The 27,385-nt window shown below is 33.1% G+C and overlaps 3 protein-coding genes across 8 annotated transcripts in view; all 3 read right to left on the bottom strand.

The window, feature by feature from the left end:
- Window positions 1–1,698, bottom strand: part of LOC111398017 — a 6,583-nt gene extending 4,885 nt beyond the window's left edge. The window contains exons 1-2 of the mRNA XM_023024978.1: window positions 1,343–1,698; window positions 1,038–1,247 (exon numbers count right to left, since the gene is read on the bottom strand). Coding sequence (XP_022880746.1) covers window positions 1,038–1,247; window positions 1,343–1,550 — 418 coding nt within the window. The 5' untranslated portion in view covers window positions 1,551–1,698. The remainder of the gene's footprint in view (window positions 1–1,037; window positions 1,248–1,342) is intronic.
- A 291-nt stretch (window positions 1,699–1,989) lies between these two features.
- LOC111397275 lies at window positions 1,990–5,271 on the bottom strand. 2 transcript variants are annotated; one of them, XM_023024112.1, is made up of 3 exons: window positions 3,877–5,270; window positions 2,213–2,308; window positions 1,990–2,114 (listed from the first exon to the last, which is right to left on the bottom strand). In XM_023024112.1, the coding sequence occupies exons 1-3, from the start codon at window positions 3,976–3,978 to the stop codon at window positions 2,088–2,090; spliced, it is 225 nt and encodes a 74-aa protein (XP_022879880.1). In that variant the 5' UTR covers window positions 3,979–5,270; the 3' UTR covers window positions 1,990–2,087. The 2 variants fall into 2 exon arrangements, with proteins under 2 accessions (XP_022879880.1, XP_022879879.1); XM_023024111.1 differs by lacking the exons at window positions 1,990–2,114; window positions 2,213–2,308 and adding an exon at window positions 2,431–3,091 and having other exon boundaries at window positions 3,877–5,271.
- A 9,980-nt stretch (window positions 5,272–15,251) lies between these two features.
- Window positions 15,252–21,649, bottom strand: LOC111397276 (glutamate receptor 2.9-like). Of its 5 annotated transcripts, none has more exons than XM_023024117.1 (8): window positions 21,607–21,649; window positions 21,431–21,498; window positions 20,980–21,040; window positions 18,674–18,907; window positions 17,121–18,394; window positions 16,543–16,858; window positions 16,025–16,419; window positions 15,252–15,863 (listed from the first exon to the last, which is right to left on the bottom strand). In XM_023024117.1, the coding sequence occupies exons 4-8, from the start codon at window positions 18,900–18,902 to the stop codon at window positions 15,459–15,461; spliced, it is 2,619 nt and encodes an 872-aa protein (XP_022879885.1). In that variant the 5' UTR covers window positions 18,903–18,907; window positions 20,980–21,040; window positions 21,431–21,498; window positions 21,607–21,649; the 3' UTR covers window positions 15,252–15,458. The 5 variants fall into 5 exon arrangements, with proteins under 5 accessions (XP_022879885.1, XP_022879882.1, XP_022879881.1 ...); XM_023024114.1 differs by having other exon boundaries at window positions 18,674–19,938; window positions 21,607–21,645; XM_023024113.1 differs by having other exon boundaries at window positions 18,674–19,942; window positions 21,607–21,645.
- Window positions 21,650–27,385: the final 5,736 nt, after the last annotated feature.

Raw genomic sequence — 27,385 nt, forward strand, 5'->3', positions numbered from 1 at the left:
TTGTATTTTCATTCTCAACAATAGTAGATAAATCATCTTTATTATCGTACGTTACTTGTTGATTTTCGATGTGGAGTTGTAAAGAATACACCGTCGAGCAAATTTCCGACAGGTTGAAGGAAAAATCCTCCACATAGCTTCAGGTGGAAATATCCATCTAGCAAATTGATAAGCAAAAATTTCATCTATTTATTTCTCTATTTCATTTGTGTGAATTGTAAAATTGACACAATCATGTCTTTTGTACACATATTTGTACATATTTCACAGCTTTGATAGAAGAGCATACTTCAACATTAATATGGTAATCAAATTTTGTACTTAAATAAAGATTATATGGTACAACCCATCGATTGTCTAACATATGACCTCTAACTCAAACAGAAATATCGTTATCACGATGCTTGTATAATGGATATGAGTTTTGACCAAATACAGTAATATTACAAAAATCCCTTGGGTATTTGTTTTTACAACTTTTATTACCCTCCATACATACATTTTTCGGATTCATATTTCCACAAGGGCCATACATATTATGTTTAACAATAACAGAATGAAGATGAGGGTATTTATTTTTCTCCGAAATTTCACATGATACTATCCTGTCAACATCTTGAGCACAAAAGATTTTATGTCCAGATCTGAATATTAACAATATATGTGCATGAGGAAGCCCTTTTTTTGGAATTCAATCACATATATATATATATGAGCAATAACAAGGCCTAAAATACTTGCTTTGTATAGATCATGTTTCAATTCTTCTAATTTTGCTCTAAATATACGTACAATTAGATCGGGTCAATTTTGAACTTCATCATTGTTTTTAAGTTCCTGCGTAATCTCTAGCCAATTTGGATTACACATTATAGTAAAAAATATATTTGATTTTCCATAGTGTTGTACAATAGTCATTTCATTCATGTATCTTCTTAATATATCACGAGGCCCACAGATAAAGGATTGTGGTAAAACAAATTTTCTTCCAACTTTGCATCCTCTTATTTTTCCATTTTGAACACTGTCTACAATACCTTCGTAAAGTTCAGCATGAATTTGTTTTTGATTATTGAGAAAATAATCCAACCTGGCAGTTTCAATCTTAACATATATATCTACAACATACTGCTGAAATAATCTATCATCGTGAAGCATCACAGACTTACCAGAAGTCCTTATTTGTAACTTATACGAATAATATTCTCGACAAGAGACCTGAGTACGTTTCTTCCCTTGACTGGGCACTGTAGGATCCAAAGAGAAACCAAATTGAATATTCATTGATAAGAAAAAATACTACAAAAAATAGAAAACTCTAATATCAAATATATTTCCAAACCTTCATTCTCTTTTTCGATAAATTCAGTTGCAGATGTAGTTGTGTTAGGAAAAATGTCAGATGTCGACATATGTTGAGGTTGAAAGTATGCATTTCTGTGTCTATCAATGCCTTGATGCCAACCAGATTCCCCATATGGGACGAGTAACGGATCATAATATCCATAATAGTAATGCACTCTATGTGAATCATTAGAATGACCGTACATAGTGATATCACGAGCACTAACATTAGCATTTTCATTATCTTCAACCCGTATAGCAGCTACTTAAAATGTTGTAGGCGTACTGAAAACTCTTTGATCAAGTTCTAGATCGCAACGTATCTGTATTTGATGATCATGCAAATTAGTTATATCACTTAAAGAACTAAAAAATTTACTGTGCAGATTTGTTTTTAATATTTCAATCAAAACAATTAAAGTAGACTCAACAAAATTTGTTGAAATTTTCATACGATTTTCAACTTCATTGTTTGTGTCGTAAAAATATAACTGAATATAAGAAGACATATTATTTTGTGGCATTAAGTTTATTTGACTGAGCACTGTAGGATCCAAAGAGAAACCAAATTGAATATTCATTGATAAGAAAAAATACTGCAAAAAATAGAAAACTCTAATATCAAATATATTTCCAAACCTTCATTCTCTTTTTCGATAAATTCAATTGCAGAAGTAGTTGTGTTAGGAAAAACATCAGATGTCAACATATGTTGAGGCTGAAAGTATGCATTTCTGTGTCTATCAATGCCTTGATGCCAACCAGATTCCCTATATGGGAAGAGTAACGGATCATAACATCCATAATAGTAATGCACTCAATGTGAATCATTAGAATGACCGTACATAGTGATATCACGAGTACGAACATTAGCATTTTCATTATCTTCAACCCATATAGTAGCTACTTGAGATGCTGTAAGCGTATTGAAAACTCTTTGATCAAGTCCTGGATCGCAACGTATCTGTATTTTATGATCATGCAAATTAATCATATCACTTAAAGACCTAAAAAATTTACTGTATGGATTTGTTTTTAATATTTCAATTAAAACAATTAAAGTAGACTCAACAAAATTTGATGAAATTTTCATACGATTTTCAACTTCATTGTCTGTGTCGTAAAAATATAACTGCGTATAAGAAGGCGTCTTATTTTGTGGCATAAATTTATTTACATAATGATGTATTTGTTCTTAAACCCTGAATGTGTAAATACCTTTATATGCTTTAAAAAGTTCTTTATCATACTTCACACCAAATGAAGTGAAAACAAAATGATTATTATATCCCCTTGCAATTTTTTTGAATTCCATACAATAAAGTTCTTTAGAAGTAAATAAATTATACAGTTCATTTGGTGAGTCACATATAAAACGCTTAACTTTTCCATCAGAACAACAAAAACCTTCACTTTCTCTATAAAATTTGTGTGCCTTACAACGTTTACAGTAAATAGAAATTGGTAACATATATGTAGTAAATGATATATTCAATCCCTTGAAATTTTCTTCAAATTCAGAATTGACAATATTATGTATTTCTTGATTTGAAGTTGTAGTGTCAAAGTCTTGATGAATTATGGACTCATGTAGTTCGACAACAACAGAAGAATTATTTTCAGATAACATAGGGTCATTTCTCCTTTTATGATAATCACTACAATCAGTTCTAAATCTATTTCGCCTATCTTTCTGTCTTTGAATTCGTTGTTGGTGAATGGAAGCTCTGTATAGCTCATTCCACTTCTGGAGGTAGCATCAAAGTTAACAAAAACATGGTCTTCATGAACAGGCGTTTTCAAAATATCCATCACGATAGAAAATTATTGAATATTTGAACTCCAAGGTAAGTAGTATCAACCAAGACAATTGAAGAACACTATTCGCATCTATTAAAACATTCACATACAAAGACTAAACTGTCGAATATGAAAAATTAGTTACAAGAAACCGTTGAAGAAATATTCAACCGTCTAAATTTTCTAACAATGTAATAATTATATAACATCAATTATTCTTTTTAAACACACCACACAAATTCTGAATTTCAGCAACATGATTTAAACATTAACGACAAACAGACATGTGGAAAAACTTCAAATGATGGACAGAGGATAGTAACGAACCATATTGATGAGAATAACAAAATGCAATTACACAAATAAGTAAGGTAAATTACGGGAATTGATGAATATTTTTATTCATGCCAATATAGACACAAAAAATTTATGTAAACTAAAAAAATATATGAAACATATAAGTACGAAGGAGGTTAAAATTTCTATATAAATAAACTAAAAAACAAAAACAAATTACGAATGAAAGACATTTATAAGTACGTAAGAAGAGAGCGAGATTTAGGATTATTAAAAAATAATATACACAAATTTTTTAGCCCCAAGAATACATAACATTGAAGTTAAAAAACCATTTGAACAACAAAAATGAAAGTTCAATGAAGAGACCGCAAAATATATAAAAGGAACCCATAAATAATTAATTAAAACAATTAATTTTGTAACAAAGCTTACCCAACAAACACTATAGCAACAAATCTGAGGATTCCACCAAGTCAAAACTGTAACCATGCACAAACAAAAGGAGACAAATGAAGAAGTTAGCTTCAAATACATAACATTTGAAAGTAAACTTATCAAAAATCGACATGTTTAGAAGAGATTTCGAAAAGGAAAGAAAACCCTAAACCAATGACACAATGATTTGTAGCAAATGATCATACAAAATTAACATACATTAGGTGACAAATGTTTCAGCTATTTAACTATTTGTGCTTGATTGGAAAATTTCAAAAAGGAATAACCAAAAATTACGATAACCATCAAATCGACAAACTAAGAAAATAAAATTGTACACCAAAAACGACTAAATAAAAACTAAGTTCAAAACATACGACATTTGAACCTAAAGACTAAAGATTGCCTGCACGAGTGAAAAATAAAACATGTGATTTTATTCATGGATGAAAACAATAGTACAAATATAAAATACTCAAATCACCCACCATAGTCCACCATAAATCTAACAACATGAAACAACGAACTTTACCAAATCGTTGTAAACAAAAACACAATCATATAGATAAAATAAAAATTTTAAAATTGTAAAACTAAGGCTTACAGTAAAAGAAGTCGAAAGTATTTTTTTTAAAGTAAAAAAAATAAACTTTACCAAAAAAATTTAAAAATAAGAAATTAGAAAAACAAATCCTCACCTTATATCTGTATTTTTTGGGTATTGTTTGATAGAAAAGAAAACGAAGATGAAAGAACCTACAAGTAGGAGAACAACCAAACAAAAATATTTTATCGAAGAAAACATTGAAAAAATAGGAAGATTGTATAAATTGGAATTTCTATTTTGAAGGGATATGTTTTGGTCAACACAAAACAATACCCAAATGAAAACGAACATATTAAATAGGTTCTACAAATGGAATGAAAATGTACTATGAAATACACAGTAATTTCACAAATCAGAGAAGTTTGGCTCCATAATAATTTAGCTAATAAGTAGTCTAACAAAGTTTAGCTCCATTTCCTAAGGAGATAAACCGATTTCTTTTCTTACTACAAAATAAATTATAAGTTAGCTAATTGACTTTCACAGACAAGGACAATAATCATTAACTAAAGACAGAATACCAAAGTGTTGCGGAAGCTCTCTCAAAAGATCTTCAAACGGTAGTTTTCCAGGCTCAGTCCAACGTACCTTTCTCTACCAACAGCCAATCCAAACGGCTCCAAACCATAACCAATTGATTCACCTTGGTTGCTATACAATTTTACCCACATAGGACAAGAAGGGATGATGATTTATGGCCACAAAGGCTAGGAGAAGACACCACAAAGGTATACTATGAAAGAACTACCAATTGCACACGTTATACAAGCGTTTTGGACACTTCTGGACACCTTTTTCTCACACAAAAGGGGGGCAGCCGGGATTCACTAGTTTCTTCTCTCAAAATCACACAATCATCATCACAAAGAGGCTAGGGTTATATTCATATATATACTCTAGGGTTAGGCTTTAAGTTGGGCCATTAAAGGGGTAAACGGGCCAAGATTCAAGCCATCCATAAGGAATACAATTGGGCCGGGTGTAGCTCATGGACTTGGTTGTTGGACTTATTTCATTCATCGGCCTATACCTATGAAATAATATTAACCCACGTTAACATCATAGCCCGGGATTTATTGGGTATCAAAAACCCAACACAAAGTATTTAAGTATTCTCAATAAACTACTCTATAATAAGAAAGCAATTCTTGGTCTATTCAAACTATAATCTCCTTATTCAGACACCAACTTAGAAATAGGCACTAACAAACATCAAAACACGTCTCCATTTTCTATTTTGCCTAATATGCTAACTCAAACAAAAATATAGCTATATATGTACACAACACATCCCTTGAAAATAGACAAATTTCGTTGAACCGAAAAAGGAAAAGAAAACTTACAAAATATGGGTAGCCCTCAAAGATGTTAAAATTTTTCGGAGCACTCTTTTAGAATAATTTTATGTACTAAAGAACGTAAAAACCACAGTCATCACCATTTATCTAATGAGAAACCTGAAAATTGTTTGTTCAACCCATACGAGTAAACATATACAACAGACATAATAACAAGAATGAGTGTGAGGAATGCCACCTTAGGAACCAACAGAGGAATTTTCTTAAATAGCTCTTTGGTGGCTGACTTTTCCTCTCTTTTATATATGTCAAAGATAATCCTACAAAGAATTATAAATAAATAAAACTAAGTTTGAGTACAACGCATATGTTAAATATGTGGCTATGGAATTGCCTTCTTATCAGAGGTTCGAGCCTTGTAGGACCTATTTAGACCTAACACACATCCAAGAACACATATACATGGATAAAATTTCGGATGTGCAAAAAATTACTTCAAATGAAAATTACTAAGTAATGTAGTTAAGTTCAACCAACACAACCTCAATGACAACTTAAATTAATTTAAGATGCCATGCTGCTTTACTAATTTGTCGGTGAACCAAAGGTATGTTAAGCATGATTATGTATTAAATCCAAAAATAATAAATAATAAATCTGGTTGCCTCTATTTCAGTGATCAATGTTAAATCTTAAAAATAAATAATAAATTGAAAGAGTAAATTGCAATGAATTTAGAACATGAAAATCTAATAACCATTAGTTCCAACAACCATCAACAAAAATTTAGGAGTTGAGATTAAAAATATGAGAATTGAAATCATCTTCAGTTTCTTAACAATAAAGCTTTGAAACAAAATCATCCAGCTGCAGAAACACATATAAATAAAGCCCCAGACTTGACAAGAAATATCATAACAAAAGAAAATGAGTCAAAAAAAAAAAATAATAATAAATTGGGTTAAGAGGGTAAAGAAAAGAGAAGGATTAAAGTGGAGAAAAACAAGAAAATACGAACAAAGACAGAATACCAACCAAACGAAAAGAACGCATACGAAAAAAATAAAAACAACTAACTAATCTAACGAAGCTCGTAATGGTACTTCACGTTCCGACTATCTAATTTGTTTCCAGATTTCTTGTTGTTCCAGTTTCCTTGTCGATAGACAAGCTCCTTTTGCAAATTTCTAATTCTTGCAGTTTCGTATAGTCGTCCAACGATGGATTTGTTGTTCTTTATGAACATTTTAGTGCTTTCGTCGAGAGAGGGAGAAGAGCGTCTTTGGTTTGTTGGAAAGAGATTTTGGGAGAGCAAACTTCATTACATTAACAATAAAGTAGCAGTAGAGAATCAGCTGCGGAAGGTTTCTTTCAATTTTGGAAGCTATCAGTGAGAACAAAGGGAATATCAATGAGATAAAAGGGAATAAAGTAGCAGGTACACTAAATTATTCTTTTGAAACTTCAATAAGTCAACAAAAATCAGCTACATTAATTATTTGTCTGCATGAACAGTAAAATTAAACATCCTTTCATGGGCGGAACGAGTTGCGCTACAGTAGTGTGAAACCTCTAATTCAAGGCGAATAGTCCTTTGGCATCCTCTCTTTTAAGGTAAATGAGGATTAATGGAATAAACGGGTCATTTTACAATTCAACATGTGAAAACGATATCGTTTTGTACTGTGAATACATATAAAAAGGGATAGAAAAAGGAAATAAAAATAAAACTAAAAAAAATTACTATAAAATTTTTTAATTAAATTGAAATAGTTAAAATTTAAGAATAAATATTATTTAATTAAAATTGAAAAAATTACGTTTAATCATAAAACGAAAAGAAATAAAGGAATTTTAAATAAAAAAATATTTATAATATGAAGAAAAAAATAATTTTTAAAACAATTTTCAAAAAAAATAATAATATATAAATATTATTTAATTAAAATTGAAAAAATTAAGTTATATCATAAAAAGATTTTTAAATTGAAAAAATATATTTATAATACAAACAAAACAAATTAAAAGATAAATAAATAAGAAAAAGATTCTCGTGGATGGAGAGAATTTGGAGAAATTTTCTCCATCCACGAAGAGAATTTTATTTCCCCATTTTTTTTAGATTGTTTTCTTTATATTATAAATAATTTTTTTCAATTTAAAATTTTTTTATTCTTTTCTCTTTAGGATAAAATTAATTAATTTTAATTAAATAATATTTCTATATTCTCTATTTAATTTTTGTAATTTTCTTCTGTTTCATTTGTTTTTTTTATTATATATATTTCTTGAAAATTGTTTTAAAATTTTTTGCTTCTTTATATTATAAATAATTTTTTCTTCGATTTAAAATACATTTTGTTTTAAAATAAAATGTATTTTGTTCAATTTTAATTAAATAATATTTATTTTTAATTTTAATTATTTCAAATTAATCAATAATAATTTTTTTCTATTTTTTTCTGCAATTCTTGTTCTTTAATTTTTTAAATTATTTAAATGTGGCTGTTGGTATTAACAGTCCCAATAATTCAAGAAAAACACAGAAAAATAAAAGAACACAAGGATTTTTAGTTTGTAGGCCCGGATGTTCACTCAAAAATGGGCTACGTCACCACATTGAGCTTCCACCAAAGTGTTTAACGCTCTAATCCACTAGAAACCAGCAATTGAATATTAGTACAAGGTTTACAAACCACAGATTTAAAAAGATCAGTCCTCAGACCCTATTTTTCCCTCACAGAATTGAACAAACAGATTACACCAAGTAATCAAACATCACTGTTCAACCAAGAACAGATATAATCTCTATACCAAGTACATGAAACTAGATCTCACCAAGAACATCTAATGATTTAGAGATTACAACCCAAAAACCAGAAGTTTTTGAAAGAGAAAATTACAGAGAGCAAAAGAAAAAGATGACCCTAGAAGTCTCTCGAATAATCGGTAAGTGAAAAGTCTAGGGCTAAGTATAATGAAAAGTCACTTGCATCCAACGGTTCAGACGACTCCACTTGCATCCATTTGATCCATCCAGTTAAAACAAACTAAATTCACATTTGGAGGAAACACGAGTCTGCACAAGTGGGGGCAAACCGGGTCACAAACAAACTTGGGCTCAACTGTTGGGTTCCATCATTGGGCCTGAAGGTGTTAAACATTATTCTTAACAATCTCCACCTTACTTGACACCTTTGGGTTTTATTGTGGATTAGAGGTTAACTCCTCCTTTGATATCATATGCTCTATGTACCTGCAAAAGAAATTTCAGTTAGAAATAACATTTAAGAGATTTAAACAATCCCTAAATTTATGTGCAGGAAGTATTTTTGTACCCATATCTGCTGAATTACACTTAGTGAAAATCTTTTCAATTTTTATAATCTCCTTTTCTATAATGTATCTTATAAAATGAAATTTGACATCTATGTGTTTTGTTCTATCATGAAAAATAGGATTTCTAGTAAGATGTATAGTAGATTGGTTGTCGGAATGTATTAAAGCATCATTACCAGTAAAGCTAATTTTCATCCAACTGATTTTTCAACCAAAATCTTCCTTAACAGCATCTGTGGCTGCAATATATTCAGCCTCTGTAGAAGACAGAGCTACTATCTTTTGTAGCTATGATTTTCAGCTTATGCAGATATCATTTAAAGTAAAGACATATGCAGATGTTGATTTTCTATTATCACAATTACCAGCAAAATCAAAATCTACAAGTCCTTTTAGTTTAATTCCAGTTTTCCTTTTTCCAAACATTAGTCCTAAGTTTGAAGTTCCCTTCAGATATCTAAGTAGCCATTTCATGCCTTCCCAATGTTGTTCACTAGGATTACTCATATATCTAGTCAATACACTTATAGAAAAAGCAAGATCATGCCTTGTGCAAACCATAATGTCCATTATTGAACCTACAACATTTGCATAAGGGATTTTATCCATCCTATTTCTTTCTTTCTCTGTTTTAGGACACTGTTCAGTAGAGAATTTAAAATGACTGCCAAGTGGTGAGGTAACTTCTTTTGCCTTATCCATAGCAAATTTACATAGAATTTTGGAAATATATGACTCTTGAGTTAGAAATAGTGTGCATTCACTTCTATTTCTCCTAATTTTCATTCTTAAAATTCTTTTAGCTGATCCTAGGTCTTTCATTTCAAACTCTTATTTTAACTTTTGCTTAATATTGTTTATTTCAGTTACATCACACCCAGCAAGTAACATATCATCAACATAAAACAAAAGATAGTAAGAATCAGGACCTCTACCACCTTTATAATAGAAACAATGATCATATTCACTCCTATTAAAGTCAAGACCTTTTATAAAAGTATCAAACCTGATATACCACTGTCTAGGGGCCTGTTTCAGTCCATAGAGTGATTTTTGCAAAAGGCACACAAAGCTTTCCTTTCCCTTTTGTTCAAAACCTTTAGATTGGGTCATATAAATTTTTTCTTCTAAGTTACCATGTAAAAAGGCAGTTTTTACATCTGACTGTTCTAGTTCAAAATCAAATTGTGAAACAATGCAAAGAGGAATTCTTATAGAAGTGTATTTGACTACAGGTGAGAAAGTTTCATTATAGTTAATTCCTTCTCTTTGATTAAAGCCCTTTGCAACTAGTCTAGCCTTAAATCTGACATTTCCCTCTTTTGAGTCACCTTCTTTGATTTTGTAAATCCATTTATAGTCAATAACCTTTCCCCCTTTTGATTTATTAACTAAGACCCAAGTCTTATTTTTGTCAAGTGAAAGCATTTCATCTTTCATAGCTGCAAGCCAATAATTTGAATTTTTTCCCCCAATGGCCTCTTCATAGGAATTAGGTTCATTATCTAAAAAATTATGAATGTTTAGTGCAATAACAAAAGCTAATTCATTATATCTCGCAGGTGGTCTTATCTCCCTCCTTCCTCTATCTCTAACAAGTTGATAGTCTTCTAAGGGATTTATTAGTGGAACAAGTTCAGGTTCAATCTCATGTTCAGATTCAGCTTCAGGGGCTATTTCCTATTCATGAGTAGGCTCCACCTCAATCCGGTCATTAGTTTCAAGATCTGAGATGGGTAGAGAGATTTCAGATTGAAGATATGAATAATTTTCACTTATTTGAGGGGCTGCAGGTGTTTTTTCTTTAGTACGGGGCATGTCCATTTCATTAAAGATTACATTTTTGCTGATTATGACTCTGTAACCTCCCTGATCCTTTTACACCCTCACCATATCCTCAGAAAATGCCTTTAATTGATCTAGGTTCAAGTTTACCCTCATTTTGGTATACATAAGCTGCACAACCAAAAAATTTCAGTTTGGAGTAATCAACAGGGTGACCACTCCAAACATGATCAGGAGTGTCATAATTCAAGGATTTTGTGGGGCATTTGTTTATCGAATATGATGCAGTTTTAACAGCTTCCCCCCAGAACAATTTTGGAAGTCCTGCACTAATTAACATGTACCTAACTCTTTCTAATAGGGTCCTATTCATCCTTTATGCTAGACCATTCTGTTGTGGGGGTATAGGTCTGCGCCTTAAAAATCCATTATTATTACAGAAATTATCAAATTTCTCATTGCAGAATTCAATACCATTGTCAGTTCTAAGAGCTTTAACCTTTTTGTTTACCTGGTTTTCAATTAAGATTTTCTATGTTATGAAGTTTTGAAAAGTATCTGATTTATTTTTCAAAAGGGTAACCCAAGTCTTCTTTAAAAAATCAACAATCAGTAAGAAGTATTTGAAACAAGAATAGGTATTCACAGTAGCTGGTCCCCACAGATCAGCATGCAGATATTCAAGAATAGACTTAGATTTATGGACACCTGTACCAAATGGTAGTTTTCTTTGTTTTCCATAAATGCAGTGTTCACAGAAGGACACCCTTTCAATTTTTTCATTTCCTAAAAGGCCTTGTTTCTTAAGAATGTATAAATTCTTATCACTCACATGTCCTAACTTTTGTGCCAAATTTCAAATTTATCAGGTTGAGAAATTGCTACTGAAATAGGTTGGTTTATCATTGGCAAAGTTTTTAAAACATAGATTCTATTAGATTTTTCAGCACAAGTGATCTTTGTCAAGTTCCTTTGTAATTTCAAATTGCCTTTGTTTATTGTAGTATCAAAACCTTCATCATCTAGTACACATAAAGAGATCAAATTTCTCTTTAGTTTGGGAATGTATCTGATCTTGTTTAGAGCCAGTACATTTCCATTTTCTAGTTTTAAATCAACTTTGCCAATTCCTTTGATTTTACAAGTAAAATCATTTTCCAATATGACTTGACCACCATTAATTTCAGAAAAGTTAGTAAGGTATTCCTTACAGGGTGTCATGTGAAATGTGTACCCTGAATCAAGGATCCATTCATCATTGACTAAAAATTGACTAGCCACATAGATTTGTCCATTTGAGCTTGCGGCTTCTTCATAAGCAATAGCAGCTCCACCTTTAATTTTATTGATGTTTTTCAATTCATCAATCCTTTTAATGCAGTCTTTTATGAAGTGACCCATCATTCCACAAAAGTAGCATTTCTTTCCTTCAGCCTTATTATTATTATTATTATTATTATTATTATTATTATTATTATTATTATTATTATTAAATCTGGTCTTACCTTTATGAAAATTTCCATTGTACTCTTTTTGGCTTTCCAAGGTTTTTATTTGAAAAGTTATTGTTGTTTCTTTTAAATTGATTATTTCCTCTGACATTATGACCAAAACCAACAGAGGAGGTTTTAGATTCACTTTGAAACTCAAGTTCTTTATTTCTTAAAGAAGCAACAATAGCATCCACAGTAATGGAAGTCTTTCCATATTCTAGAGCGTTTCTTAAGTCTTTATATTTTTCAGGTAAGGCAAATAATAAGGCTACTGTCTGTTGTTCACCAGAGAGTGTTTCACTATTATTTGTGAGATCTTGAGTTAATTTGTTAATTCTGTTAAGATTTGTTTCAAGATCAAGATGTGGGTCAAACTTGAAGCTAAAGAATTGTTTCCAAAGATAACATTTGTTGGGAAGTGATTTTGTTTTATAAAGGGATTCGAGTTTTGTCCAGATTTCTTCAGTAGTCTCAATTTTTCCTCTTCTCTAATGACACTATTAGACAGGTGTAAGAAAATCAGACTCCATGCAGTATCAATTTGTTCATTTCTTTTTCTTTCTATGATTTCTTCTTCCCAAGACTCATCAAGTACTTTTACACATTTATGTTGCATCAGAAGTGCCTTCATTTTTTGACTCCAAAGAGTAAAATCCCCTTTTCCATTCTAGATTTCTATGTCAACTTTTGTACTTGTCATTTTTGGTTTTGAAAACAAAAAATTATTTTCAACAGCTTTGAAATAGTTTAAAAGTTCGAAGTACAAGAGCTGCAGAATAGGATTTTACAAATGTGCACACACAACAGATTAATGTGCAGCAAACCGAATCACACTCAAGTGCACAGAAATTAACACACACAGAGACAGATAACACATAACAAGATTTGGCTATTAAAGTAATCTTGAAGAAGCCGTTGATCTTGTCCCCTAAGCTTCTTAGGTTCTCTCGAAAGGAACCTTATCAACCAAGGGTTCTTGAGTGTGTGAGTGTGTGTGTGTGTGTGTGTGTGTGTGTGTGTATATATATAAACTAAAACTATTTTACTTTCCAGCAGAAGCAGTGGATAGAACCCGTACTAGTGTAGATCTATAAAGATCTAAGCCTTTGACCGTCAAGAAGAGCACCAGAAACCAAAGAACCGGATTATATATCAGATCGACGATGCTCTGATACCACTATTGGCATTAATAGTCCCAATAATCCAAGAAAAACACAGAAAAATAAAAGAACACAAGGATTTTTCGTCCGTAGGCCCGAATGTTCATCCAAAAATGGGCTACGCCACCACGTTGAGCTTCCACCAAAGTGGTTAACGATCTAATCCACTAGAAACTAGCAATAGAATATCAGTACAAGGTTTACAAACCACAGATCTAAAAAGATCAACCCTCAAACCCTATTTTTCCCTCACAGAATCGAACAAACAGATTACACCAAGTAATCGAACCTCATTGTTCAACCAAGAACAGATATAATCTCTACACCAAGTACACGAAATTAGATCTCACCAAGAACATCTAATGATTCAAAGATTACAACCCAAAAACCAAAAATTTTCGAGAGAGAAAATTACAGAGAGCAAAAGAAGAAGATAACCTTAGAAGTCTTTCGAATAATCGGTAAGTGAAAAGTCTAGGGCTAAGTATAATGAAAAGTCACTTGCATCCAACGGTTCAGCCGACTCCACTTTGCACCATCTGATCCATCCAGTTAAAACAAATTAAAGTCGCATTTGGAGGGAACACGAGTCTGCACAAGTGGGGGCAAACCGAGTCACAAACAAACTTGGGTTCAACTGTTGGGTTCCACCATTGGGCCTGAAGGTGTAAAGCATTATTCTTAACAGTGGCACTATGTACGGTTCCGGTGTGTACTCTGTAAATCCAGTTATAAACTCACTAGAAAGTCTCTAAATTACAATATTGAATGCACTACAAATAACCTGGTTGGATGGTGGAAATTCCACTGTGGCTGTAGTTTATCCAAAAAATTCTATTAACGAATTGAAGTCATTGTATAATTTAATTTTGCCCTAATTTATCTATAAATAGGAAGCTGTCTTTACGCTTTATTATTATCATCAAAAAGAGAGAAAGAGAGGCTAGAGAAGATAGGGGTACAATTTTTTCTTGTAAACCTTTTTTTCATCATAGTGAATTATTGTAATGGGGGGAAAGGATGTAGTCTCTTATTGAGGTGAACCTCTGTAAATATTGCGTGTTTTTGAGTGTTTATTTTTCTTTCTTCAAATAGGTTTATAATTCTCAACAACGGAAATGAGTGTGTTTGATAATGAGGCTGGTATAGCCTGCTCAAGTTGTGCCAGAGTAGTTCCTATACATGTATGATGTATGAGATATTGGAGCCCGTTGGCATGGAATTATTTCTGGTAATAGCACGAAGCTGGTTGCAACCGATAAATGATTTTGTGCTCGGAAAATGGCTAAAGATACCTGATAAAATATTAGAGGAATCACTGTCTTTGCTAACTGAATTTCAAAGTTTTTCGCCGACTGCATTTGCACTACAGCACTTCGGCCAGTCGGAGAAGAACGAAAATTGACTCAACAAGCAGGGGCTGAATTAAATTGAATGTAGATGCTGCAATTCAAGATAAAGCGAAACGGGTATGGAGTTGGAGGGATGTGTCGAACTCACAAGGGGAAGTTATAGCTGCTTTCTCAAAGAAGTTGTACAATCTTCTTTCTCTCTGTTTTCCTCTGTTTGTTCCCTTTGTTATTAGATTGAAATGCTGCAATTACTTTCATTTATATACATCATATTTTGGGAATCTATCAGCTGAAAGCCTGAAACTACAGCCAACAATTTTTCAAATTTTACAAAGCAGTAAACTCTCAGTTTCAACTTTTACTAACCCATAGATGTTGGAATACTTTCAAACCATAGTCATAGTGCATACGAAGCTCAAATTGGAGACCCAAATGAAATAATTACATTGAAAGCTCTGTCTTTCTATACGACATCTGGGAAAAACGAATGTACAGACATGGTTAGATCATGCTTTTTGTTTGCTATTAACCCCCTCGATTTTCCCTTACTGTTGGACAATATGGATTTGATTATTTTGCCTCATAACGATGGGTGGCCTAAAGAATCTTGAGCCAAATCTTACATGGCTTTTAGCGAAAAGAAATGACACCCACCACCAAATCCTTCTATGCATCAGCCATGAATGTATATAACCATCACTCGACCATCCTTTATGTATTACACGAATAATTATGACACATAACACAATTGCGTCAATAGCACTTGTAACCATTAGCGGACCGGAAAAATGCTCAAGGCCTAAACTCAGCTTGTCGTCTGGTTCGCTTGATGAGGTGCGAGTTGGCAAGGAAAGAATGCGCTCTTCCATTTGATTTATTGCTCCATTTTCTTTCATATTTAGAATTGCTTGTGATATATCATCAGTCAAAGACGAACCCTTCGGGAATACCTGGAAGATAACCAAACTGCATCAGTATTTTCATCAAGTAATTAATGAAAAGAAAGTCTTTGTCTAGTTCCCTTCAGAATTGGCTGTCAAAATGTGCTTTTATGTCTTCCCATAAAATGAAAAAGATGGAGAAAGCATATTAACATGGGCTTGAATCTTACAAAAGCAAGGCCTCCAACTTCGAAGCTAGGTTTTGCCACAACGTAGCGTTTATTTTTTGCAACGAACACTTTGGCATGTGGACTAATCAAGAATGCTGCGGAAATCTGCCCCTTTTCAAATGCTTCCGGGTAGTCACTGATAGAAGCAATTTTTTTAATGTTTGCTCGATTGAATTTCAAAGTTTCGAGGAGATACTTCACAACGAAACCCTTTCCGTTGCATCCAACAGTTGCATTAGAATTCTTAAGATAGTCAATATCTACTATAGATGGTTTCAACCTTGGAACTGTCATCATAGAACTCAGAACTGCAGTATAAGATGCTGTTACAACCACAATCACACACAACCATATTGCAAGCGTCAATCGAGATAGATTATTTCTGATAGATTCTCCTGGGCATAGAAGGTTAACAATTTGTAAGATTTTTCCCATTCAAATAAAATCAAACACACGTATAATACTCAGGAAACAAATGTATTGACGTGTCAACTTTGTCATATCGAGTAGGTACTTACTATGTGCAAATGATAGAACAGTGATAGAAAGCCAAAGTATGGAGCCAATCATCTCAGGAAACGAATCTGCGAACTCTGTATTGCCGTTCACCTTCTCATTGAAATAAATAATGGCTGCCGTGCATTGGCTCAATGCTGCCAGAACCGCCCATAATTTCCATTCAAAGGCCTCCACCACAATGAATCCTTGCCGTTTCAAATCTTTATGTGCAGGTACTACCATAACAACTTGATTGTCCAAGTAGGGTAGCGAAAAATCAGCATAACGATATCGATTTTCCAATATATTCATGTCACCAACTGCGGCATCCAAAGTCTAATAAAAAACAGGAGTTTCAGATTCAGGGATATAGCAATAAATGAGTTAGTTTTGTCAAGGGACTTTAAAGCCTCACATTGGTTAGTTGAGTCTTGGAAGTTAAGTAAGTCATGCTCCTTCCTTAAATTATTATTTGTTTTTTTCAATATTTTCCTTGAAAGCCTAAAATTGATGAATTACTACTTACCAAACATGCTCGAAATTATAGTTGTTAAACTGGAATTTATTGTCATGCAAAGAGAGAAGGAACATGTTTTACCTTATTATAAACTGCAATAACCAGTTCATCGTAGGTGCCATTAAATGGAACGAAAACATGGGGCAAACGATACAGAAGCAGCTTAATTGCGGCTTCAAAAACTTCAAGGGAAAATCCGCTGAAGAATGTTTGGTTTGTTACTTGGTCATGGCTCACGTGCACAAACTGATGGAAAGCAGCCATAGCAGGTACTCCGATTTTCAATTCGGATTCCTGTGGAACCGTTTGTTCACCTCCTGGCCAGTAAATTGATGCCAATTCCTTACATTTTTTTCCCTTTCTCCTGGTACCCTTTCTCTTATGATCTATGAAATCTCTTGAGAAGCCATGCTCTGGTGACCACAATGCTACCTGTCTATAACTTTTCCCAATCACGTTAATGATCTGAAAGGTCGTATTTTGTGATGTTTTCTGGTTCTTGAAGCTGATTTTTCCAATAAGACCTTCAAAATTACTAGAGGAAATATACTTTATAAATGCACTTGAGTTCATTTTTCCTTTTGAATTTTGCAAGAATTTTGCAATGACCGCTGTAGCATCATATGCTTGAAGAGCGTACATGCTTGGATTTGGATATTCTTCTTCAGGATATGATGACTGGAACGTTTTTCGAAACCTGAATTTAAAATCTTGGAAATTTTTGCTCTTGTCTACAAAATTCGTCTTAAATCCAATGACCCCTTGCATATTTCTTATAGAAGATGGCTCAAGGGAATCGAGAAGACTAACAACATCTTCGAACAGAATCCACGCATAACCTTTTTCCATGAGTCCCATTTTCTTTGCCTTCTCAAAAAGAATTGTAGAGAACTCCAAAGATGACTGCATTAGTAAAAAAATCCCATTTCTTTTGGTTTTGAGTTTCTTCAACTCTTCTTGGATGAAGGCTTCGGGTTCTCGTAAAGAGGTTAGGGAAGGAAAAGCTAGATCAAATTCAACAAAAGAATTGAAGGCTTTTAGTGACTCAGAAAGTTGTGTTTTTAGTCTAGAATCCGAGTAAAAGCTGTTGCTTTGTTCATAGATGACTGTGACTCTTCGCCACCTGAAATATCCTATAATTGCTGCAGCGCATTGCATTCGAATCGAGATATCATTATTCATCTGGGAAACAGATGATGGTTGAAGAAATAGTTGTGATGGAGAAATGGCTGCTGAGCCAATGGTGATTATGGGAGTAGTGCTGACTTCTTCAAATTCTGAGAGAAAAGTGGCTTCTTCCAATGTTAATGCTGCAATAATTGCTTGTGCATTTTCTTTCTTAACAAGGTCAATTGCTGCAAAATAATTGGAGATTGTATTTAGCGACTTTTATAACAACTAAAATTTAACAGATATCCCATAATTAACCGAACTATTGGATTGAGATCGTTCAAACTCTTCTTGGATTGTGTTTCAGATCAATAATGAAGTCTTCTTTACAAATGATCTATAAGTGACACTTTCAAAAAATAAAAAATAAAAAAATCTATACGATCTTTTATGCCAATTCAAGAAATGTTAACAAATGATGCGCAAGTTTCTTTGTTTTGTGAGTTAACAGGAGATTTACTTACCAGTGGAAGCTGCTCGAGCAAACTTTCCATTTGAATCTTTAATGTGCAAATCCAGCTTTGAACAATTTAACCACCGAGTATAGTCATCGACAGCCATTTGAATGGCAATTTTCTGCTCCTTTCCGACACGAGAACTTTGATCAATTACACTCCCTATCCTGCCAAATATGTGAGGACAATCTCCTGGACAATTGCATCTTTTCTTATTTTCTTTTGCTTCTGCTTGCATGAATCCTGCAGAGAATATGAGTAGGAAGTATAGAAGAGGAGACATTTTTCTATGCAAAGTTCTTTTTTCCATATGTAATTACTTTAAGCTTGACGAAGTTAAATAGGATAACATATATTCAGATTCTAGATTCAAACACGTTATTGGAGATACGAACATGCATGCCTTTCTTCAATTCCAAGTAAGTCATTGACTTCTCATTATTCGAGACATCTTTGCAGTTAACCGAATGTTCAAAACAATTAATTGAAGTTGCCCAGAAGTTTACAAAGTAAAATAACGAATTATTTAAATTATTTATACTAATACAAGACCAGGCAATGGACACGCGTCCCTTTCTTTGACAAATTCATATACCATAAAAATTGCAGGAGATGACATTCTGATTAGCAAATAAAGTTGACTTTAGCAAAGTTCACAGACATTGCGATATTGAAGAAAAAAATATGAATCCTACAATATCTGAGATGACTCAGTTTACCGTAGCTAGTACTCCAGTGAACTTTTCAAGGAAAAAAAATAAAAATAAAAAGTAGTCTTGCAATGTAAATGACACGACCCGTCCCGAATCATCCTAATAAACTCGACACGTGTTGTGCGCCGATGATAGATACCAGTTAAGTGCCGGACCCACCATCAAGGCAACATTGACTTGTATTGACTATGATGTGCTTTGTAAAAATTTTGGCAGATTTCCCCCTGAATTATAGACTAAAACCACTTGAAATATATAATTCAATATCCCAAACAGATACATATAGTTTAAAATAGGGTACACTGGCTCACAGAAAATCAACTATTCAAATACAACACTGACAATTTGACATTCGCAACAATTTATAAACCACGGTACCCAAAATGCATAATATATACAAAACATAGCAGGCCCAAAACATGGAACTAATTTCTGACCAAAAGAGCTGTCTATTCCAAAATATGAGCTATTACACTGATAAGATGAGTCATACAATGCTTGACAATTTATAGTTCAACTCGATAGATCAACTGGCCCAGTAGTGCTCAACTCAGCTACTATCTGTCTCATAAGGAAAAAGGGTAAAAGCAATATGAGCTAATAGCTCAGTGAGTGGATAATTTGCAAATAAGTAAACTTTTTCCATTCACGCATATTTTCTTAAAATTCTTGCTCTATTAACACTTTGAGAATTTTGAAATTTGATAAAACCTTTAGAACTAAAACATGACTGCATCATAAGATTCTTTGTTCTTTATTCGAGATAAATAACTGTAAAGTACAACAAATTTTGGTACCCATGATAATCTATGAAATATTGTTCTTACTCAATACTCTAAACTGAAAACTTTATTCTTAGAACTTAATAACTAAATTCTATAATCTGGTCATACATACACAGAGCTACATTTACCTTAATGTACTCATTATTCTTGATGTCTGTATCATAACATCGTATAAACTCAAAGTTCTGGTACTAAATCATAAATTAGACTCAAGCTGATATATAAAAGAGAGATGATAATAATTAATACAAGATGAGTGAGAACATTAGACAAACTCACTAAGCTAAAATCATCATCTGAAATCCATAAGCTGAACTGTAAACGGGAAAATGTAAGCTGAAAGCTAATAATCCGCTATATACTTAAAATTCACATCAAAATATACTCCATGTAATCATCTACGATGATCTGAAAGCTATAAAATCATATGCACATAAACCGTCTGATCAACATTCTGTACACGGCCGTAGCCCCTCAGTGTACAAGATGAAAACAACATAATCATTCTTATACACGGCTGTAGCCCCTCAGTGTATGATAGGTACCCTTACACACGGCCGTAGCCCCTCAGTGAATAAGAGTTACCTTTATACACGGCTGTGGCCCCTCAGTGTATAGGAGTTAAATACATGACTCTAGTACACGGCCGTAGCCCCTCAGTGCACTAGAGTAGGATAATCACATCAATTATTTAAATGATAATTTCAAAACAATCATGCTCATTTACTAGTTCTCGAAAATAAGGCATTTCATGTAATTAATATGCTTTAAAATAAAAAGAAAATCTTCTTTTTTAAAATATAGATTCTCCACTCACAGATCTATGAATAGCAATCTGATTCAATTTTACCAGCCTTGCCCAGCTTTCACGTTACCGCCTGAAATATGATATAAAATAACTAATTTAACAACTTCCATACTAAGTATTTCTTAATACTAGTAATCGAATACTAAAACTTGACTTCTCGATACTTGAATAATATTTTCCCCCAATTTCCTTTAATCACTTCAAACTAATTTCACTTTCTAGTCCATTTCTTAATAGCTAATTCATTACAATAATCTTCACTCCAAACATAAAAATAATTCTTTCTTCCAAACTAGTAAAATTAATAATCATAATTTAGCCAATTTCATTTCCCATCTTGATCCATAAATTCATGCCTTCAAATGAGTATTTCATCCTTACAAAATTTTCCCGTTAACTAAACTCATTCAAAAACCCAAATGAAAATTCTAGGGTTTTGCCCAAAATTGGTATTTCTTACCTTAGTGTAAATAGCATCTCCAATTCAAAAATATTGACTTGAAAACATATATATCCCTTCCTTAAAATCTGAAAATTAAACAAATAAAATCAAAACGCTAAAAATTTAAGCATAAATCATACCATATCTTTTAAAGAAATTAGACAAATTGAAAATGAAATTGGAATAGCCACTACCTCTTTTCCTTTCTTTTTCCTTTCTTTCCTTTTCTTCTTTTTCTTCCCTCTTTTCTTTCCCTTTTTCTTCTTCTCTGCCGGTTCTTCCTTTCTTCTAGTGTGTGTGTGTGTGATTTATGAGAGAAAAAGTGATGGTCAAAGGCATTAAAAACCCACTAACTCCAAATTGCAAGAAAAGTCCCTCTTCTCTAACATGAGCTAACATTTAAATCCTAAACTTCCCAAAAATGTATAAGTAAATTTTCAACTTTCAATTGTATCCAATATAACCCTCATATATTGTCAATTGCAAAATAAACCCCAATAAAATATTTTAGTCAATTCAAGTCCCAATAAAGTCATTTATTTCATTTAAGTCCCTATGTAACTTTGACTTTGAAAATTCAACTCTTGACTTTTGACTAAGAAAAATTGGGTTGTAACAGTAAATGTATTGGAAAGAGATTACTTAGAATTTTTCAAAAAATAATTTCTTCCTTTCCTTTTCTAAGAGAAAAATCAAATTTACCAATCTAGAGAAGGGTGAATAGGAGTGAATGAAAACTAAATGTAGGTTAACCACAAATAAAATCTAACTTAGATATTGAGTAAGCACTTGTTCGTTTTGTTTGTGTATCGAGGGTTGGCATTAATGTTACATGCTTTTCGCATTCGGGACTCAGAACCAACATGAGTTTTTGAGCCATAGACGCTCAATATATCATATGATGTTTTTGCATTGTTCGGGACAGGACAAGTTACCCGTAGAATATTGCTTCCATTTGGTTGAATTGCAGAAAACTCATTTACTTCGTGTAATACAGCATTTTTTTATGTGACAACAAGTGCCTCTGATTGGTTTGGTGGCTTATGGATAAATTTGGATGTTGAGCAGAGGGATATGTTAGAGAAAATAATAAGTATGCCTAATAATGAACTCTTGATCATACAAATTAAATGGTTTCAGCCTGTGATCGTCGTGTGAGGCTTTTTCATGGTGTAATATTAGTAAGACAATCGGGATTACCCAAATGTAAGGGGTAGCGGGCTTGCCTCAATATCAGGACAGACGGAGGGCTAGGAAACAACGACTTCATAATAGAGAGGCTGACTCGAACATTTCTGAGTCAAAGGGAACGGATGTTGGATGGCCTTTACTTTCTTTGAGACCTATTTTTCTCACTTTGTTTAGTTCTCGACTTTGAATTCACGATAGAACTTAGCTTCGTTTGGCTTTGTTACAAGTTCAGGAAGCCTCCTCAATATGAGGGATCCCTCAAAATCAAAATAGAGAAGGGCGGACGGGGCTTCCTCAAGAGCCTCCCCCCTCATCCCCTTCGGCTGAAGAATGAGCGTGTTCTTGGGCCATCATAGAAACATAGATAGGGTCAATGACATCCAAGTCAATAGCTAGACTTTTCTCGTTAAAGATATTTATGGTATTCTTGTTTTGCTTTATTAAAAAAATGAGGCTCGAAAGGTAGGTGACAAGTGCATGAGAAAATCAGAATTGAGCTGAATTTGTGAAGGCGAGGCCGAGAAAAGGATTTCACTATACTTTTCATGTTAATGATGTACAATACATAGCTCCTATTTATAGTAGAGGAAAGAAATTTACTAAAAATAATAATAATAATAAATAAAAATAAAATAAAAATCTCCTGTGAACTCTAATCAAATTACCATATTCTATCTATGGTAACCGTTAATAAAGGAATTGAAAAAGCTTTTACTGTGTCGTCCACAAATACAACTGGTCATTCCCAAGATCTATTTGAAATACTCTTTGAAGTTTTTTAACCGGTTTCGTGTCATGATTTTGATTTCCTAAATTCATTAGGATTAGGTATTCCTAACAAAAGGAGTATCACTAACTTAACCCTTCAAATTTTTTACAATCTCCCTAATTAAATTCCCAATCAATTTGAGATTTGCAATGCCCTCCTAAGTTGGATCTTAACTGTTTATCATATCCAACTTGGAGATAAAATCATCGAATTTCTGTCTTTGCAATCCTTTGGTGAAGATATTTGCAAGTTGTGTTTGTGTGGGACATAGTTCATATAAATATTTCCTCGCTCTACCTTTTCTTTGATAAAGTGTTTGTCTACATCTACATACTTAGTTTGATCGTGCTAAACTCGAATAAGGAATATGTTGATAGCTGCTTTATTGTCACATTAAAGTTTGATTGGCAACTTTATTGTGATATGTAATTGTTCAAGGAGCTTTCTTAATCACAATCATTCATATATTCCCAGTGGGACAACTCTGAATTCTGCTATAGCACTACTTCTAGCTACCATATTTTGTTTCTTATATCTCTAAGTTTTCGGATTTACCCATACAAAAATACAGTTCCAGTAGTAAATCTCCTATCATCAATCGATAATGCCTAATCTGCATCTGTAAAGCTTTCAACTTTTTTCTTTCACCCCTTTTGAAGAGTAGCCATTTTCCTGAGAAGCCATTAAGATATCTAAGTATCTTATAGATAGCTTCTAGATGACTTTCCTCCGAAAAATGCATGTGTTGGCTAACTAGGCTAACAACAAATGTGACGTCGGGTGTATAACGGGTAGATTAGTTTTCCAACTAGTCTTTGTTATATGTCGACTTTTACTAGAATTTCTTCATCTTCAATTTTCTTTCCTACATCCGTAGGTGTATCGCTTGATTTGCATTCAAGCATGCCAGTTTCAATTAGAAGATCAATGACATATTTTCGTTGTGAGACACTAATTCCTTGTCTTGTCCTAGCAATTTTCATTCCTAAGAAATATCTTATTGGTCCTAGGTCTTTTACTTAAAATTTTGTGGCAAGGCTCTTCTTTAATCTCTCCAACTCTACTATATTATCATCTGTCAGAAAAATGTCATCAATATATCATATGATGTTTTTGCATTGTTCGGGACAGGACAAGTTACCCGTAGAATATTGCTTCCATTTGGTTGAATTGCAGAAAACTCATTTACTTCGTGTAATACAGCATTTTTTTATGTGACAACAAGTGCCTCTGATTGGTTTGGTGGCTTATGGATAAATTTGGATGTTGAGCAGAGGGATATGTTAGAGAAAATAATAAGTATGCCTAATAATGAACTCTTGATCATACAAATTAAATGGTTTCAGCCTGTGATCGTCGTGTGAGGCTTTTTCATGGTGTAATATTAGTAAGACAATCGGGATTACCCAAATGTAAGGGGTAGCGGGCTTGCCTCAATATCAGGACAGACGGAGGGCTAGGAAACAACGACTTCATAATAGAGAGGCTGACTCGAACATTTCTGAGTCAAAGGGAACGGATGTTGGATGGCCTTTACTTTCTTTGAGACCTATTTTTCTCACTTTGTTTAGTTCTCGACTTTGAATTCACGATAGAACTTAGCTTCGTTTGGCTTTGTTACAAGTTCAGGAAGCCTCCTCAATATGAGGGATCCCTCAAAATCAAAATAGAGAAGGGCGGACGGGGCTTCCTCAAGAGCCTCCCCCCTCATCCCCTTCGGCTGAAGAATGAGCGTGTTCTTGGGCCATCATAGAAACATAGATAGGGTCAATGACATCCAAGTCAATAGCTAGACTTTTCTGGTTAAAGATATTTATGGTATTCTTGTTTTGCTTTATTAAAAAAATGAGGCTCGAAAGGTAGGTGACAAGTGCATGAGAAAATCAGAATTGAGCTGAATTTGTGAAGGCGAGGCCGAGAAAAGGATTTCACTATACTTTTCATGTTAATGATGTACAATACATAGCTCCTATTTATAGTAGAGGAAAGAAATTTACTAAAAATAATAATAATAATAAATAAAAATAAAATAAAAATCTCCTGTGAACTCTAATCAAATTACCATATTCTATCTATGGTAACCGTTAATAAAGGAATTGAAAAAGCTTTTACTGTGTCGTCCACAAATACAACTGGTCATTCCCAAGATCTATTTGAAATACTCTTTGAAGTTTTTTAACCGGTTTCGTGTCATGATTTTGATTTCCTAAATTCATTAGGATTAGGTATTCCTAACAAAAGGAGTATCACTAACTTAACCCTTCAAATTTTTTACAATCTCCCTAATTAAATTCCCAATCAATTTGAGATTTGCAATGCCCTCCTAAGTTGGATCTTAACTGTTTATCATATCCAACTTGGAGATAAAATCATCGAATTTCTGTCTTTGCAATCCTTTGGTGAAGATATCTGCAAGTTGTGTTTGTGTGGGACATAGTTCATATAAATATTTCCTCGCTCTACCTTTTCTTTGATAAAGTGTTTGTCTACATCTACATACTTAGTTTGATCGTGCTAAACTCGAATAAGGAATATGTTGATAGCTGCTTTATTGTCACATTAAAGTTTGATTGGCAACTTTATTGTGATATGTAATTGTTCAAGGAGCTTTCTTAATCACAATCATTCATATATTCCCAGTGGGACAACTCTGAATTCTGCTATAGCACTACTTCTAGCTACCATATTTTGTTTCTTATATCTCTAAGTTTTTGGATTTACCCATACAAAAATACAGTTCCAGTAGTAAATCTCCTATCATCAATCGATAATGCCTAATCTGCATCTGTAAAGCTTTCAACTTTTTTCTTTCACCCCTTTTGAAGAGTAGCCATTTTCCTGAGAAGCCATTAATATATCTAAGTATCTTATAGATAGCTTCTAGATGACTTTCCTCCGAAAAATGCATGTGTTGGCTAACTAGGCTAACAACAAATGTGATGTCGGGTGTATAACGGGTAGATTAGTTTTCCAACTAGTCTTTGTTATATGTCGACTTTTACTAGAATTTCTTCATCTTCAATTTTCTTTCCTACATCCGTAGGTGTATCGCTTGATTTGCATTCAAGCATGCCAGTTTCAATTAGAAGATCAATGACATATTTTCGTTGTGAGACACTAATTCCTTGTCTTGTCCTAGCAATTTTCATTCCTAAGAAATATCTTATTGGTCCTAGGTCTTTTACTTAAAATTTTGTGGCAAGGCTCTTCTTTAATCTCTCCAACTCTACTATATTATCATCTGTCAGAAAAATGTCATAGACATAAATGATCAAAATCATATGACTATCCTTGGTAATATCCTTGACTTTTCAACAGTTTTGCAAATCTATCAAACTATGCTCTCGATGATTGTTTGAGTTCATATAAAAATCATTTTCCAAAACTCTAGTGGTAATGTCATGAATACTTCTTCTTCCAATTATCCATTTGAGAATGCATTTTTAATGTCGAGTTGCTAAAATGGCCAATCTAAGTTCGCTGCTAGTGGTAGAAGAATCTGAATTGTATCTATGTTATTGGCATAAATGTTTTTGTTTAGTCAATGCCGTAGGTCTGTGAGTATCCCTTTGCAACTCCTTTGCAACTAACCAAGCTTTATACCTCTCTACTATCCCATCAATTTTGTATTTCAAATTGAAGATTTATTTGTATCCAACAGGGTTTTTCCCCTGTGGCAAGTCCATCACTTTCCAAGTTTCATTTTACTCCAACCTTGCATTTCTTTTAATACCGCTTCTCTCCATTTTGGAAGTTCTAAGACTTTCTGAATAGTTATTTGAATTGTTATCTTGTCAAGGTGAGATGTAAAAGCAAGAAATCCTATAGATAAAGCATCATACGATATGAATTTTGAAATAAGATGGAGTGTACATTAGCAGCATTAGAAATTTCCGATTCTTTCAAAGGATCTAGAGCTACTATTGGTTCTGACTCTCTTGATGCTTCAGATGGAAGATTCTTTGAATATTTTGATTTTTTGTTTCTAGAATAAAACTAGTATTTTCTTATCG

Source organism: Olea europaea, chromosome 7 (assembly GCF_002742605.1).
Source record: "Olea europaea var. sylvestris chromosome 7, O_europaea_v1, whole genome shotgun sequence".
NCBI lineage: Eukaryota > Viridiplantae > Streptophyta > Magnoliopsida > Lamiales > Oleaceae > Olea > Olea europaea.